This window comes from Lepidochelys kempii, chromosome 5 (genome assembly GCF_965140265.1).
Source record: "Lepidochelys kempii isolate rLepKem1 chromosome 5, rLepKem1.hap2, whole genome shotgun sequence".
Taxonomy (NCBI): domain Eukaryota; kingdom Metazoa; phylum Chordata; order Testudines; family Cheloniidae; genus Lepidochelys; species Lepidochelys kempii.
This window is the reverse complement of record NC_133260.1, coordinates 92,031,005-92,047,404: the sequence shown is the minus strand read 5'-3', so window position 1 is coordinate 92,047,404 and position 16,400 is coordinate 92,031,005. Positions and strand designations below refer to the sequence as shown.

Genomic DNA, 16,400 nt, shown 5'->3' with positions numbered 1-16,400 from the left:
ATTTTCAGGTGAAGTGGAGACATGCAATCCCATCCCTCAGTTTTTAGAAACAGTACTGGATTAGTGTTGCTCTTGCTTATTAAGGTACTCTTTGTTATGTGCTTCTTACGGTAAGCCTCTAACTCTTATGTTAAACCTCACTTATTTGAAGGAGACAGAAAAAAATAAACTCTCTGACTTCATTCTTGTTTTGACTTTGTCCTTGTCCACCAAACTCAGGACGATGAAGTACCCATTGCCTCACAAGGTCAGACAACCCTGGCTTAACCTATTCCATATGCTAGTGAGCAGGTAGAAAGGCAATGGTACAAAACTATTTTAGGTCAAGTGACCCTGTCTCTGAACTGCAGTTTGGTAATCCAAGGGTGTAATTATATATTTTCCGGTGTTCTATTTGTTTTATTACCATATCTAAAGACAGACTGTATAATATTTTGAAACCAGTCTATTTGTTATTATTTATTTGATTTAGAATTAATTATGACAGCATGCCTGGCACTGCACAGGACACAGTTTGCAGTACATAGCTTACTACCTGTAAAGTCTAGAAGAAAGATAAAACACACTGGGTGACCCTGAGGAAGCAGTAACTGTATAAAATTAATGTTATATTCTTAATCAGGTTACTGAGCCTAGTTTTGTGGTGTAGCTGCATGGGAGAGTGATACATCTTACCTTACTCCTGTTTGCTCTTTTATGACTAAAAGGCTGCCTAGATCCTACAATTTATTCTATTCATAGTCAATGGGACTCTGTGTAGACTCAGGAGTCCATTCACACAGAATAGGTTTCAGGCTTGGGGCTCAACTCTAGTGGTTATTCACAAATGTTCAGAAAGGTTATTTTAGCTCCTTTTCCATCTTTGTCACACTTTTTTGTATCCCTCTTAGTCCTCAGCAAAAGTTGCTGTCAGGGTGTTTGTTTGTTTTTTTTAAATTGAAGTTAGATTTCAACCCATTTGTTGATAACCATTCAATTTAAAGCTGCTCTTTCACCTATTTTAAAAGCAACTATTTTATTTATTAAAATGAAAACAAGCTGCAGGCAATAGATCTGGGGCCACATCCTGCCCTCAGATTCCCACATATATCTTAGAACATAATTTAGATCATATTGCTTAATACTACCGTACAGCCAGATCCTGGAAACGGGTGCACAGCCAGAGCCATTAGGCTGCATGCTCAGAATAGTGCCATTGGTACAGATTCTTTAGTCCTAAACTATGGTAGCTTCTACTGCCACAACAATCTACTATTAGTTCTAGCAGCAGCTCTTCATATTTCTGTGCCTGTCACAACCCTTGCTATCAGATGAGATTTCATAGGTTGGGGGTAGCTATCATTCACCAATTTCAAAGATAAAATGACTGAGAGCTTGTACAAGGTCACTACCCGTCGGCTGACTTGGGACTGGAACCCAAAGGTCTAATAGAGTCAAGTCTCTTCCTGTTTTTTACACAGTCTTTCAGAAGGAGTATGTCAAATTAGGTGCTTGTGTAACGAAAACTAACTGTGTGTGCTTCTGTGTCATCCTCTCGCAACTAATCACATTTAGAGGTTAATAACTCTGCTACTACTTCTGTGATAAGAGAGTCTGTTCTTTAGTTCAAGCAACAGAAACCCGTGCTTTTACCTCCAGAGGTTCAGTCCTCTGCAGATGGCTCAAACAGAGATAATATTACATTTGGTGGTGCTGTCTGTAACTACTGGGCCACAATCTGCTCCCAGGGCCAGGAATAGAGAAGCCAAGAATCCCAATGCCCAGTGCTGTCTTACAAATACTTGTGTGACCCACTCACAATGTGTGTTGTGTCTCCTTCTGTGGGGTGGTCCACATATAAGGTAACAGAATGTCTTACCTTACTGGTTACTCCTATAGCTGAAATAGATTGGGTTGTGGTATGGATTTGAAGGATGTGTGTGCAAACCCTCTTAATACTAAGAGTTAGGATAAGGACACTGACTCATTCTGGGAGTGATTTTATATCGCAAAATATTTGTATGTAAAAATGAATTTAGATGTTGTGCTAATATTTGTTTTTCGTTATTGTAGCATTTTTATTTTTTGTAATTGGCTAATAGGAGTGGTCCCTTTAAGAACAAGATGTGACAGATTTAGTTTGTGTGTGACTGACAGCACTGTGTGGGAGATTTTGCCTGTCCGTCCAACAGAGTGGAAGATCCTGCCTGTGCAAGCTCAGAAAGATCAGAATGTTATTAAATAAACTCTCCAAAAAGTAAGCCTCATTACTGAAAAATATACAATTAACACTTTTGGGAGACAAGATGCCTGTGGGCATTGTTAATGAGCTATAGAGCCTTTCATCTGAAGGTCACCAATTTGAATCCATCCCAACTCTGCCAGGATTAAAAGTTGTTCCCATCTAATGGCTTGTTTACACTACAGACTTTTGCTAATGCAACTTACATCAGCATAAAGCCACCACAATTAGTATATCGCTTGTGCATGTGCATACTTGGCTTCTTGCATCAACGTTGTGTGTACTGACCAAGAGCATGGGCGGTGGCATGTCTATGGCTCAGCGCGAGATCAACTCTTGGCCTCCCTGGACTTTTGATACGCCTGATGTAGTTCCTTTGCTTTCACAGAGCACTGTGACTGGTCTCCGTTGTATCCCTTCTCCTGCATCCCCTGTGCAATTTGCTCAGAGAGGTCCATGTTTCTATGGCTGGTCTGTAGCTATGCTTACACAGCATCTTTTCCCCACGGGCCCAGGAGAGCCAATATCTCCTGTCTGCTCCAAGCCAGAGCGCATCTGGAGTGTGTAGCTAGCATGGTCAGCTGGGCAGTTGCACACAGCAATGGAGAGCTGCTAGGTGTGCTCGCCAAGACGGATAATTAAGGCATTTCAAAAAGTTGCTGGATTTTAAAGGTGGGGGGTGGGGTTTCTGGTCTCCATGACCCCTGAGCAGTGGAGTTCATAATTGTGACTAGACGGGTCAGTGTTGTGCATTGTGTGATAGCTGCTGGAGTACTGTTAGGGTTGATATAGGTAATGCATTCTCTACATTTGCACTCACATCTACATCTGCTGTGGCTCAGTGCTGCTTGGGGAGAGGGCATTACTATGTTGGCGTAATGGAAAGCTTACATCAGTGGGAGACCAATTTAAGTGTAGACACATGCACGACTAGGTGGACACAAGGCAGCTTATGTCTACCTAACTTTGTTGTGTAGACCAGGCCAAAGAGATGTTTGGTAGACCCTCAGTGAGGTGATGTGGTGGCTCCTACGTCACAAACTCACTTCTGTGTGTTGCACTACCCTGTAAGCTCTACAGGTCATGGGCAGTCTCTTGCTATGTGTTTGTACAGAGTCGAGCACAATGGGGTCCCAATCTCAGCAGGGTCCTCTAGTGAGAGCTCCTGTAATGGCGATCAAACTCACTGTACTCACTAAAGATTTGTCAAGTTGGCAGTGCTGTAAAGCTGCCACACTCACAGTGGGGACGAGCAGGGGGAGTTCAAACATCAGAAGACAGACCAAAGTACGTGGTTTAATCTTTTTTTTTTTTTTTTTAAGCCTTATGATTTTTATGTCAGTCTCATGATTTTGGGGCGGTTTCTGACTCATGATCTTTGAACTTCTGAGGCTGGCAGTACTGGTGTGCACAATAAAATCCCATTGTTTTTCTTAGGGTTTTCTTTTATTTATTTAGATTAATACAGAACATAAATCATGCCAGTCCAGGGTCTAAGGCACCTTTGTCCTATATTAATAATACAAGTCGACTAACAAAGACAGAACTAGAGGATCTTCCCAAAATCAAGAAGCGGGGGTGGAATAACTCCGCCAGCCAGAGATATGAACTGTAAATGGATATATCTCAACCCTAATGCACCCTTTCCTCTCGAAAAGACTGGGAAAAGGGATTAGATATGCAGTATGCTCTGATGGTTAAAAAACATGGGCTATGTTGGACCGTATGGGGAGTAGAATGAGTTCCAAAGCTCAGGTGTCTCAGATGAAGATATACAAACACACAAAGTTCTTTTTTGTTCTGTAATATTCATAATCTGTCCTTTTGGTATCAGCAAATAGTGAGAGAATGCTCCGTAGGCGACACTTCCTAATAAAGGATTTGCCCAAAATCTTAAAAATGTATATATAAACAATAGCATGCTTTGAATATTTTGTCAATAATGTATTACAGTATTTGATGGCAGAATTTGTTGACCCCTAATATCAAGGCCTAATCACATTTCACTGTTTGTATCCTTAGTTTTTTAAAATAGTTTAATTTTCAGAATTTTCTACGTACTCTGTGCAAATATGGTAACCTGACAATAGACAGGGATACATGGGAAGAGTATTTAGATAAGAGTCTCATCTATCTAGGGGCTTGTCTATGCGGTGCCTTAATGTGCACCAGCAGGGATGTAAATTCTAACACATTTTAGTGTGTTGTGCACTAACTGGCATCTGTGGACCGGGCTGGTACACACTAAAAGTTCCCTAGTGTTCATTAATGTAGTTCCATTTCAAACAGTGCTACATCAACATGTACTAAGGCACATATAGTGCATGCCAGCAGGGTCTACTCGGGCCAGTTAGTGCACGACACGCTGGTACTCATTAGAATTTACACCCCTGCTGGTAGGGGCATGAAGGGCACTATATAGACAAGTGTTTAGGGTTATGTACCAGTGCCCATTACGCCACAAAGTAAACTAGATTGGCTATAGCAAAATCCATAGTGGGCTTATTTGAGCCTCTGGCTTTTCTCCCTTTTGAGATTGTAGAAAGTTCTGCTAGGGGTTAGAGGTTTTGTTTCTTGAGATATGGGGTGGTCGGTGTAGTGAATTCTAGTTCTGTTGCTAACATTGCTGTCAATTAGAAGACACTCCTAGAAATACATTAGAGCAGGATCAAGTCTGTATATCTGTAGAGGACCTGCTATCTGTCTGTCTGTCTGTCCATGTATTTAAACTATGATAAATGTCATGGTATGGGAGCATCTTCCAGGGATTATATCTAATTAGGAGTCTGATCCTGCACTTAGAGATTCCCTGTTTGAGTAAGAGTTGCATTATTGGGCCCTAGATGCATAGCCGTTCCTAGGGTATGGTGAATGGGGGTGACTGCTCTGGTCCCCACGCTTTGGGGGGCACTGCAGGCTGTCATGATTGGCCGGCGCGGTCGTCCTGGAAGTGATGGGTCGGTCCTGGAAGTGACAAATCTGTCACTTCCGCCCTGGGCCCTGCACCCTCCTTAGGGACAGCCCTGCCTAGATGAGTCTGAAACTTGAAAATTTTGATATACAAGGTTCATACAAATATTTCTTCATTTTCAATCTATGTGAGTTCACACCCCCTTAGTCTTGTTTTAGAGTCCTGGCTTCCAAGGAACTCAACATGCAATTCATTTGAAAGTGCCAAATTTAATCTGGTGTGTCATATCTGCACATTTTGCATTATTTTCATGTATACTCATAAATCAGCCCAGATTTGCTGAAAAGGTTTATAAACCTTAGCAAACCTTCTGATGAACCTTGTCTGACATTTAAGTTGGTAACAAAATACAACATTGGGGAGCTTTGCATGGTTTAACATTTCATACCTATCTATTGCTAATGCATTCTTCTAGCACAGACTAGGAATATATTTGACCCGCCAGTCTATGATGAGGTTCATCTAGTCTCGTTCAAGGTCTGGAGTGCTCTGCTCTTCTCCCCAAAGGACTGGAGAAAAAATAACCTGTGGTGAAAGTTCTCCTGTAGCCCAGAAACTCGTCGCTGACTGTTCACCAGGGAATATTTGTTCATTTTATTTTCAAAACTTTCCCCCAGCAGTATGAACCAAAGCTTGCTGGTTTTTTTTCTTTATTTCTTTCTTTCGTGTTAGGAAGTATGTTTCCCATAAAAGGTATTTTTTGGCAGCAGAAATACTGCTGGAGCTGAATTACAGTATAATTCCCTCATATCTAATTAGTTAATATTAGTACACTTCTGGTTTTAAAAAATATCCTTGCAGCTCCAAACAGAGGGGTGTAATTTAAATTACATTTGTCCAGAGAAAATGGAATAAATCAAATAAATTAAGGGGACATACTTCAGCTAACCAAATGTTTTCAGACTTAGGAAAGGAATATGAACATATCACATTTGAAAATTTAGAATGAATCCTTTTTTTTCTGAATTGTTCAAATACAAAAGAGTCCAAATTATTTTAAAGAATGAAAAATATATTGTTTTCATGTTCACATAATTTAGACATGGGTTCTGCTGATTTTCTGCAGTTTTTCCCAAACGTTTCACCTTTGTGCTGAGCAGAAGTAGGTTATGTTCCAGTTCAAAAGGAAAATCTTTGAAAAAGTTACAAGTCTTTGAACATAAGATTTAAAATGGGCTTACAATAGTGAGGTATGAGTATGTGATATTATACAATTTGAATTGTGTTGAGGTGAACAACTTGATGTGGATTGAAGTATGAAATCAGTATGAAATGCGATTCTGAATGTCTATCAGAATTAATAGGCCTTATAATGGCCATGGGGAGATGAAATTAGAGGTCTGGAAGCAACTATTGTTAACTGATAAATCATTCAAGTAGGAGAGAGATTTGGTGTAGTAGTAGGTCCAAGGAAAAGTGTTGCTGACTGCTGAGGATTCAATTTGGAGCTGTAATTGGTATATGTGTTCTGATTGGTTAATATCTTTCCAAACCTCAATATTGTTATATTGTGCTGCAGTGTACAGTGGGAGCTTCTGTCTTATCACATGGCTTCAGCCAGTCATGGAGTATGGATATTTTTCTTGTATGTTGCACTAAAAATGTTCATTTAAGAGAAAGGATGAGTATTCTTAAGGCCAGGCAAACATATTACATTTCTCAACATTGCCCACTGAAAGTCAGAGCTTTTAGGAGTATTAATGTAAAATGATAAGTAGCATCAAGGTAGAGTAGTTGTGAAGGTGGTAAAAATAGTTTCCAGTCAGATAAGAGCTTTTATCTCAAACCTCTCTCTGGCTTAAACAAAGGATTATCTTACTCACTTCCCCTCCTAGTATATGTGCTACAGTAGCCGTATCTCTGTCTTTCTCTCAGCTATGAAATAGCTTTAAAGATTTAATCAAATAAAGTGTTAAGCAAAAGATAAAATGGGTAGTAAGAAGATACAATCTGTTTGTGGTAAGATACAACTGTCTATTTTCCTCTCTTAGGACTTCATAAGACTTCATTTGCTTTTCTATGATGACCTGTGTTAAGGGCGTTGTGTAAAAAGAAACTGTACTGCAGTGGTTGCTTTGACAGGAATTCTGGTTAACACAGCCTGAATTTGTCCTGCAGCTCCAACCTCATGCATGCAGTTGTGGCAACTCCTCCACTCTTTTCAGTTCAGGTGGCAGGGGGGTAGGGCCATAGCCCAGCTCTCTTGGAAAGTGCAGTGGCTTGACCTTCTCCAGGGGGCAATTATTGTTATTACCATAGTACCTAGGAGCCCTAGTCATAGACCAGGACGCATCGTCCTAGGTGTTATACAAACACAGAACAAAGACAGTCCCTGCCCCAGAGCTTACAGTCTAAGTTTGTGCGAGTCGGCTCCTTTTGACCGCATACTTCTCATCGAACCTAAAATTTGTCCCCTCATTTCAAGGGTGCTGGAACAATTTGTATAGTAGGGGTGCTGAAAGCCGTTGAACCAAACTGTAACTCTGTTTATGATGAAAACCATGTCAAGCCAGGGAGTGCAGCAGCCATGCCTAATTCCAGGAGCCATGCCTCATTTTGTTCTGTAAAGGAAATATACTGTTAGATTATATTGTTGATTTTATGTATTGTGCATTTAAGGCCAGATCTTTGGCTGGTGTAAAGGATTCACTTCAGTGGACCAAAGCTGATTTACATGTGCTGATTAAGTTCCAGTTATGTCAGAGTTCTACACATTCTCATACTGGGAGGTGCTGATGGAATAAATGAAAGTTTTATGATTAGAATTAGAATGGCTGATTTTTACGATGTGTTCTGTGGTATTGTAGAGTTACATAAGTGTCTGTAGAGACTAAACTTTGTTGCAAGCTTGATCTTCATCTAAAATTGGTTGACCCATCTCTCTTACCCTGATTCTATGTCCTTTCTGGTTCCCCCTTCCATGCATCTGCATACATCTTCCTAAACTCCTGTCCCTTTACATTTCTCCCCAGTCTTCTCCAAGTCTAACTATGGTACTAATTATTGATTGAACACTGACCACATAATAGGGTACGTGGCTCTGAAACCTCACAGCCATATTCTCTACACCTAGAATTGAGCAGCAGGTTGTGATGTTTTGCTCAGGCCACCCAGAACTGATTTGTGCAGGAAATAGCCCAACTTGATTATCATGCACATTGTGTAAAGAGTTGTCACTTTGGATGGGCTATCACCAGCAGGAGAGTGAATTTGTGTGGGGGGGTGGAGGGTGAGAAAACCTGGATTTGTGCTGGAAATGGCCCAACTTGATGATCACTTTAGATAAGCTATTACCAGCAGGACAGTGGGGTGGGAGGAGGTATTGTTTCATATTCTCTGTGTATATATAAAGTCTGCTGCAGTTTCCACGGTATGCATCCGATGAAGTGAGCTGTAGCTCACGAAAGCTCATGCTCAAATAAATTGGTTAGTCTCTAAGGTGCCACAAGTACTCCTCTTCTTTTTGTGAGTCACTGTGTTACTGCTTTGCCTCACCAAGAATGGGCTTTGCTGCTGCTAAGCTGTGTGTCAGCTCTCTGGCACACCAGTTCATCTGCCTTACCAGCAAACTCTTCAGGCCTCTGCCAGTCTAATCCTTGTCCATGCTGGTAACAACCAGTGAACCCCAGTCCCCCAAGTTCCCTCTCACTGGACACTCACAGAAGTTATTAAGTTCTCTGCCTCCAAAGAGACAGAGCACATGACAACCTGTGAGGTTAGCTGAAGATTTACACTTCTCTTCAATATAACAGCACTGAGAAATGTTCTTGTAATAAAACAATAAGTTTTATTAACAAACAGGGTTTAAATGATTTCAAATGAGAGTGAAAGAGAGATGAAAGGTTACAAAGAAAACAAAATGTGCTTTCTAGTGACTAAAACTTAACTTTAGCAAGTTACAATCTGTGTCTAAGCAACTTTCTCATCTACAATCAGTTCTCAGAGAGTTCCACCACCTGGGTTGAAGGACCCACTTTTCTCAGTTTTCAAGGCCTCTTTTCTCCCTCAGGTGAGGATGCAAAATGGCTTTCTATTTCTGCCTGTATTTCCCAAAGTCCATTGTCTCTGTTTCAAAAGCCAGGAAGGCTTCCTGGGGGTACAGCTTCCATCCCCCATCGTGGTTCTTAAGTGGTCATTTCCCCCACTTGCCAGTTTGATGGCTTTGTTTACCTTATATGTAAATGTACTTTCATTGTTTCTGGCCTCGCCTCGCTCAATTTACAATGGAGACACAGTCAAGCAGGTTAAACAACATTCCTTTGTCTAGAACAGGCTGGGATTATGCACCGCTTGCCAACCATATTTTAAGAACATATTTTCCAGCACACATCTATTATTCTCCATACACCACCATGCAAACATCCCACAATAATACTATCCATTTGCATATAACACCTTACATGCTGCCTTTTAGATACAGATCATGACTACAGTGTGTTGAGGCGATGAGTGTGTCGGGTCTGATGTGAGTTAAGGTATGATGTGCCCTCTGCCAGTTGGCATTGAGGGGCTTCCAAAGTCACACAGGTAGAGGAAGATTCTAAATGACATCCCCTGTCATGCTTGAAAACAGTTTAACAGAGAATGGGGAAGATCTGCCTGATGGCTCTCAAATGGGAGGATTTCATTATCCATCATCTTTAATATGTTATTTCATTGTTTTTGGATTGGCCCCTAATGAGTTTCGAGAGTTTAAATCAGATTGGTTTATAAAATCCGTGGGATAACAAGGTTATGTAAGGAACTCTGTATTCTTTTATTATTTTACAATGGCTTCACTGTATTACTCTTATCCCAAGAAATTCTGCAAAGCCATCACTGTCATTTGATGCTCATATCTGCTACATTGGTGACACATAAAGAGGTTCCTGGTGCATAGTGGGGTTGGCTGATGTTTTTGATCTATCATGATGCTTTCTCCTTCTGTTGTATTATGTTCAGCTGGGGCCCATTGTATGCATAATACAACCAAGAATGATTAGTTTGTTTGTCTTCCGATTGTAGTATGGTGTAAATAAATCTCCAACTAAGGGGCAGGGAGAAAAACAGCTTAATGAGTGATGATGTTAAGTGTATCTAGTATTAACAAACTAGGGCCAGACTCTACTTGTGCACAATTTACACCAGTTGAGGGTCTGGCCTTCTTGTTATGCAAAAGTAATGAGCCAGAAAAGAGCAGGTTTCAGAGAAAGTGGCATTATAAAGAAATTTTGTTTATTATCTGCTCAGTGTGAAGACCTCCCTCTCTGTGCAAGATTGTTTCCCCTGAGTAAAAATTACCATAAATGTTCTGCAACAAGGCATCTAGTTAAATACTTGGGAAGGTGGCAAGAAGTATTTAGCTCTGCAGACACATGATTCCGTGTTGACTGAAGTTGGTCAGAAACCTTCATTACTTTTTATATTTCACCTATCAACAGTGCCTGAGACAATCTAAATAACAGGAACAGGTAAAGAAGCTGCTTTCTTCACTTGCTTTCTCTGTCTTTTTTTTTCTATAGTTACATCGCAAACCAGCGGAAATTAGAAAGTATCAATAACAATGAAGTTGGACTTTATGTTGGACTGAAAAATCTGTGAGTATCTGATTTACTATTTTTGTTTAACATTAATATTTGTAGTTTCTCTTACAATAGGATTTATAGGCCCCAGTCAATGAGCAGGGCCTTATTGCCCTGGGCACAATACAAATATGAATTAAAAAAAGACAGTCGTTGCCCCAAAGAGGTTACAATTTAATTAATTACAAATGATTTGGGTTAATTGTAATCCCAAATCTTATTCTAACCATTATTATTATTTATTAATCAATTTTATTTTAACTGACCAACACTAACAATTTTAACATTATATGTTTTCACAGAACCGTGGTGGATTCAGGCTTAAAGTTTGTGTCCCGTCAGGCATTTCTGAAAAACACCAACCTGCAGTACATGTGAGTCAGAACAGCTCATGTCTTGTAGGTCAGAATTACCCAGAGCTTATTACTTCCCTTCCCTTTCTTCTCATTCTCCTGGTATAAAGTGTTTTAAAGAAGGAGGTGTTTAAGGATCTTTTGCTAATAACTTTGGCATAAAAGTGGAACTGTATTATAAGCAAGTGGTGCGGGGGCAACCTGTTAATTTTGTTGTGCTGGATCATTTCTGCTTTGGACTTGGCAAAGGATGAGTAGTCCAGAGTCCTCTGTGAAAACAACTCAGAAAAATGACCAGCTCAGTTTCTTCTGTTTTTGTTGGTTTGCTTACATGTCCCTGAAGAAGATAGGTGCCTCTCAGTTTGGGCTTGTCTACACAGTGTGTTAGTCCGCACTAAAGGGGTGTAAATTCTAACTGGCCCATGTGGATTCTGCTGTGGTACACTAAAAGTTCCCTGGTGAACATTAATGTAATACTGTGTGGGACCACATTAACACACACTAAGGGGTTTTTAGCACATGCTACATGGACCAGTTAGTGTGCGATATGCTGGTGAGTAGAATTTACACCCCCCACCCTCCGGTGCAGACCTATGCACAGTGTAGACAAGCCCTTTGAGAAACATAGAACTGAACTCACTCCTACTTCTCATATTTAGGATTGTGGTCTCAATTCCTCAAGGTGCTGAAATGAGCAGCGGGGGTTTAGCACATTACATGAACTCTAGTTCAGGAAAGCATTCAAGTAAGTGCGTAAGCCTATCACTATTCAGCAAAGCTCTTAAGCACCTTCTTAACTTTAGGCATGTGTATGAGTGAATCAATGAGACTTAAGCACAGGTATTAAGTTAAGCAGGTGCTTGATTAAGTGCTTTGTGTAATAGAGATGGATTGCTGCATTGGGGCCAGGACTGGGTGCGATTATACTACAATAAATTCCCTTTCTGCAATTTTGTTTTCCAAGAAAAATATGTCATAGGAGGATAAAATTAATAGTAATTTAACCAAAAACATATGATATCTCAATTTGCTGGTAGCAGTAGTAGGCTGTTACCCCTTATGTGGCCAAACTATGAGAGGGAGAAGGAACACACATTTTACAGGCATGTTAAATTATTTCATCTAGTCATTAATAAAACAAATTGCTTTGACCAGAGCCATACCAATGCAAAACCATAGAAATACCATATAAAGAGCTACGGTTGGGTATATACTTGCTTTTCCTGTGACAATTGGTCATTAAATTATGATTTCCTTCTGAGCAGTGATACAATAGGGATTAGTAATCTTTCCAAACATATAAAATGGCTGGGTAAGACTGAAAATGATTACTTAGTGCCACTTGTTATGTTTACCATAGATGAGCCAAAGTGATAACGCAATTAGTATGAAGGTAGTTCTGCCTAGGCCTTTGGATTTATTATTTCTGTAGAAAAATTCATTTGTTTATTCTTTACATGATTTCTTAATGATTTTAAAAAATCTGCCCAAAAAGCCTGTTGTTTCAATGTCTGGGACCATTGAAATCAGTGGCAACGCTCCTGTTGACGTCACTGGGAGCAGGGTGGACCCTGAGATGTGGTCTGGGCAATGAAAACTGTGAAAAACTGAAATCAGTCATGTTTAATTAATAGTAACCTTCTCAGCAAAATACAAAGGAAAATCTTACATTTCATTTTAAAGCAAAAGTTTATGTTTAGCCATTTGGAGCTTATTGGGATTTTTTTTACATACAAATATTCTTATGAAGATTAATGCTAATTGTAAGAACTTTAATTTTGCTAATGAAAATATTATGGCTGTAATCCTCTCACAGGAGAAATCTTTAATGCAGTCACAAGGCTTCACTAAAAAATAAACACTGTATTCTTACAACATAAATAATAATAGCATATAATAATATCAGATGCTAATGAATCTACTAACACGCAGCTATTCAAATGCTTTTTGGCATCTACTTATTTTCTGGGCCAAACCTTTGTAGCCAAAATGCCTTTCAACAACTGATGTACGATCATAGAATACCAGGGTTGGAAGGGACCTCAGGAGGTCATCTAGTCCAACCCCCTGGTCAAAGCAGGACCAATCCCCAGTTTTTGCCCCAGATACCAAATGGCCCCCTCAAGGATTGAACTCACAATCCTGGGTTTAGCAGGCCAATGCTCAAACCACTGAGCTATCCCTCCCCCCTGAGCTATCCCTCCCCCGCAAAATTTTGGCCCAGATCCCTAAATGGCCCCCTCAAGGATTGAACTCACAACCCTGGGTTTAGCAGGCCAATGCTCAAACCACTAAGGTTCAGTAATAATGTAAACAACAGAAAGTGAAATGCTCCAATAGATATCACTTAAATGTAATTAAGAGCCTTGCTAGTTTAATTCTGGTATTCTCATTGACCTTAGACTCAAATTACTCAACAATCACCTTTAAAAGCTATTAAACAGAACTGTTGTAGCAATGCTGTAATTCATAAACTCAGCAGCAGTAACAATGTTTTTTTTAATAGACCTGTTTAATGCACTTCCTTTACATTATATTAGTACCTTTAAATGTAGCAATAAAGGTCACAAGTAGTGAATATTTACTAAAACATTAAAAAGCCATTGTCATGTACCAAGAATGTGCATAATTGTATACATTTTATATATTCAAATCTACTTTGATGTTTTTAGTGTGCTATCACCGTGGTAGCCGAGTGCTGTGGGCTTGACTAGATTAAGAAGAGAGATCTACATTACCTATATATCTAACCCTGACCTAACTACAGCCTTTCTCCTTTTCCCCGTTGTGTAAATACAGGCTAACAATTTTTATCTTGATATAGCTGGTTGAGATTGGCCTCAGGCTCCTCGCTAGAGTCGACCTTGAACAGCTAAATCAAAGTTAACTGTGCTAACTTGTATCTACAGTAGGGAACAGTTTGTGGTTAGGTTGGGATTAGCTAACACATGTTTAGTAACAGGGACTGGGGAGTTGATCTGATTTTTTTTTTTTAATCACAGTCTAAATGTGCAGTACAAGGGTTTTTTGTGTGTGTTTTTGTGATCAAATGAGAAACGGATCCGAAGTAGAGTGCATGAAGCTGGTTTAACCCTACTTTTGCCTCCCCTCCCTCATCTTCTCTTTACTTCCCAAGCTGTTGAGCAGAGCTTGGCTGTAGCTCAGGATCTAGGCCCTTAACTCTAAGTTAACAAAGTCTTATGTGTATATATACTTACTGTTGTGGATGCTAGCCATAATAATTCTTTACTATGATATTGAACTAAGGAGTTAACTTATAATTACCGTTCCAGAAAAAAACAACTGTGTCTTTACCAACCATCTAGTAACCCTGGTCTATGCCTATTCACTTACTGTGGATTGAATGGACCAAAGCAGAGATTTTAGTAATCAATATAAAGTGCTCAGTTTATGGAAAATATATATAACAATAAATATACTGACATAATATAGTTCAAGATGATATATATAACATAGGGCTCAAGAATTTCAATTGAATTACATGCCAGTTTGAAAAATCTGAAGGCCCTTAACTGCACAGAAGAAAAGACTAGTCATAAAGCCCTAAATGTGTCAGCCCATAACCAAGAATGCAGTTGAGCATTTTTGTTATTGTTTTCCATAAATACAGTGAGCCTTATTCTGATCTTATGTGCACTGGCATAAGTCAGAAGTAACTCCACTTAAGCTACTTGGCTGGTGTAAGCGAAAGGAGAGTCAGGCCCATGGAGTTTCTTATCATTTTTCAAAATTGTGTTTCATAAAGATGGCGTAATCCTTGCTCCTGTGAGTAGCCTCACTTAAATCAGTGGGCCAGATTCTCCTCAGCCTTGCACCTTACCTAGTCATTTACACCTGTGCAAAGTGACAGTTTGGTAAGGTAGCATGTTACCCCCGCCCCCCCATTTCACAGGTGTAAATGGCTATGTAAGGTGCAAGGCAGTGGAGGATCAGGCCCACTGATTTGACTGAGTTAAGTACTATTCATATAGGCATGGCTCGCAGTACTGGGCCCTAAAGCACTGGGTCACCTAACTTCCAGTCTCCTAACACAGAGTTTGTCTAGCTCATGGAAAGAAGTTAAGGTTAGGTCAGGGTTAGCTAACATGTGGTAGCTAATTCTTACCTACCCACAACATCTTCCCTGGTGTAGATGCAAATTACACCTTTAGCCTTGATTTATCTGGACAAGATCAAATCTAGGGAGGGCTAAGGCAGACCATGACCAATTAAATCAAGGTTAAAGGTGTAACTACATTAATCCATGGTTTAAGTGCAGATTTCAATGCAACATTAACAATGGAACCCCTCTCGTGCCTTCGTAATACTGTATAAAATGCATATGGTATTTTGGCTCATAATACTAATTTGCACTGGGCTGTTGGCAGTGTTACAGTTTACTGTTGCTCTCTATACCATTAATTAGTGCACTGAAAGAACCACAAGAAAAAGTACCCCTTTTCTGATTTGTGGAGCAAAGGTGGAGAACATTTTTTTACAGGTTTGGGAGTGAGGCATTTCTGATTAAGATGAACATTTCTCTGACCTAAAAAACTTGAAAAGAACCTTTAAGTTAATTATATTTGGAAGCAGTAAATGCTTAATTGACATAAAACCCCCTAATGTTAGCATTTTACAATTTGCCTTTTGATCTCTCTCTTATTGCACACACGGTTTGAAAAGAGTAACTAAAAGGCTTATGTTGAGGATGTGTGCTAGCATGTGGTTGGGGTTAGATGAGCGCAGAGTGCAGTGCAGACTCAAAGAAGGTATGGGAAACACCCATTTTGCTTATGGATAAATAGGAATGTAACCAACATCTGGACTTTACACAGGTCCTTTTGAAATGAAATCCACTGTTTTTTCTGCATGGCTAGAAGTGTTGAAAGGTGAAAATTTTGTCCAGTGTTGAACTTGTTTATGAAGTTAGCCATCAAAACAAGGTGCATGTTGGATTACGAATCTTCAAAGCCATATTGGGCTATCAGAAGAATTTAGATCCCTATCCATCTCCTGTTGAACTCAGTGGAAGGAAACCCACAGATTTTCTTGGTGGTTAGATTGGGCTCAATTTTCAAAACAACACTGTTTCTATATTTTGGTTATGAAAACCAGAAATACTAATAAAATCTAATGTTCTGTTTTCTCACAGTAATTTCTCCAGAAACAAGCTCTCGAGTTTGTATAAGAAGACTTTCCGCCATCTGAATTTGTCTGATCTGTAAGTAGTGGTTTTTTTTAAATGAAGATTATTTGTGTGTTGGAAATAGAATAGCAGTCTGAGAGCTTTTAGG

The 16,400-nt window shown here is 39.7% G+C and overlaps 1 protein-coding gene across 8 annotated transcripts in view; it reads left to right on the top strand.

The window, feature by feature from the left end:
- The window catches only part of NTRK2 (neurotrophic receptor tyrosine kinase 2), a 319,997-nt gene that overhangs the window by 13,664 nt on the left and 289,933 nt on the right, over positions 1 to 16,400 (top strand). For all 8 annotated transcript variants that reach the window (XR_012159057.1, XM_073345038.1, XM_073345037.1 and 5 more), the window contains exons 3-5: positions 10,694 to 10,768; positions 11,056 to 11,127; positions 16,259 to 16,327. Coding sequence is in view for 7 of the 8 variants with exons in the window: in XM_073345038.1 (XP_073201139.1) it covers positions 10,694 to 10,768; positions 11,056 to 11,127; positions 16,259 to 16,327 (216 nt within the window). In the remaining variant the exon portion in view is untranslated. The remainder of the gene's footprint in view (positions 1 to 10,693; positions 10,769 to 11,055; positions 11,128 to 16,258; positions 16,328 to 16,400) is intronic.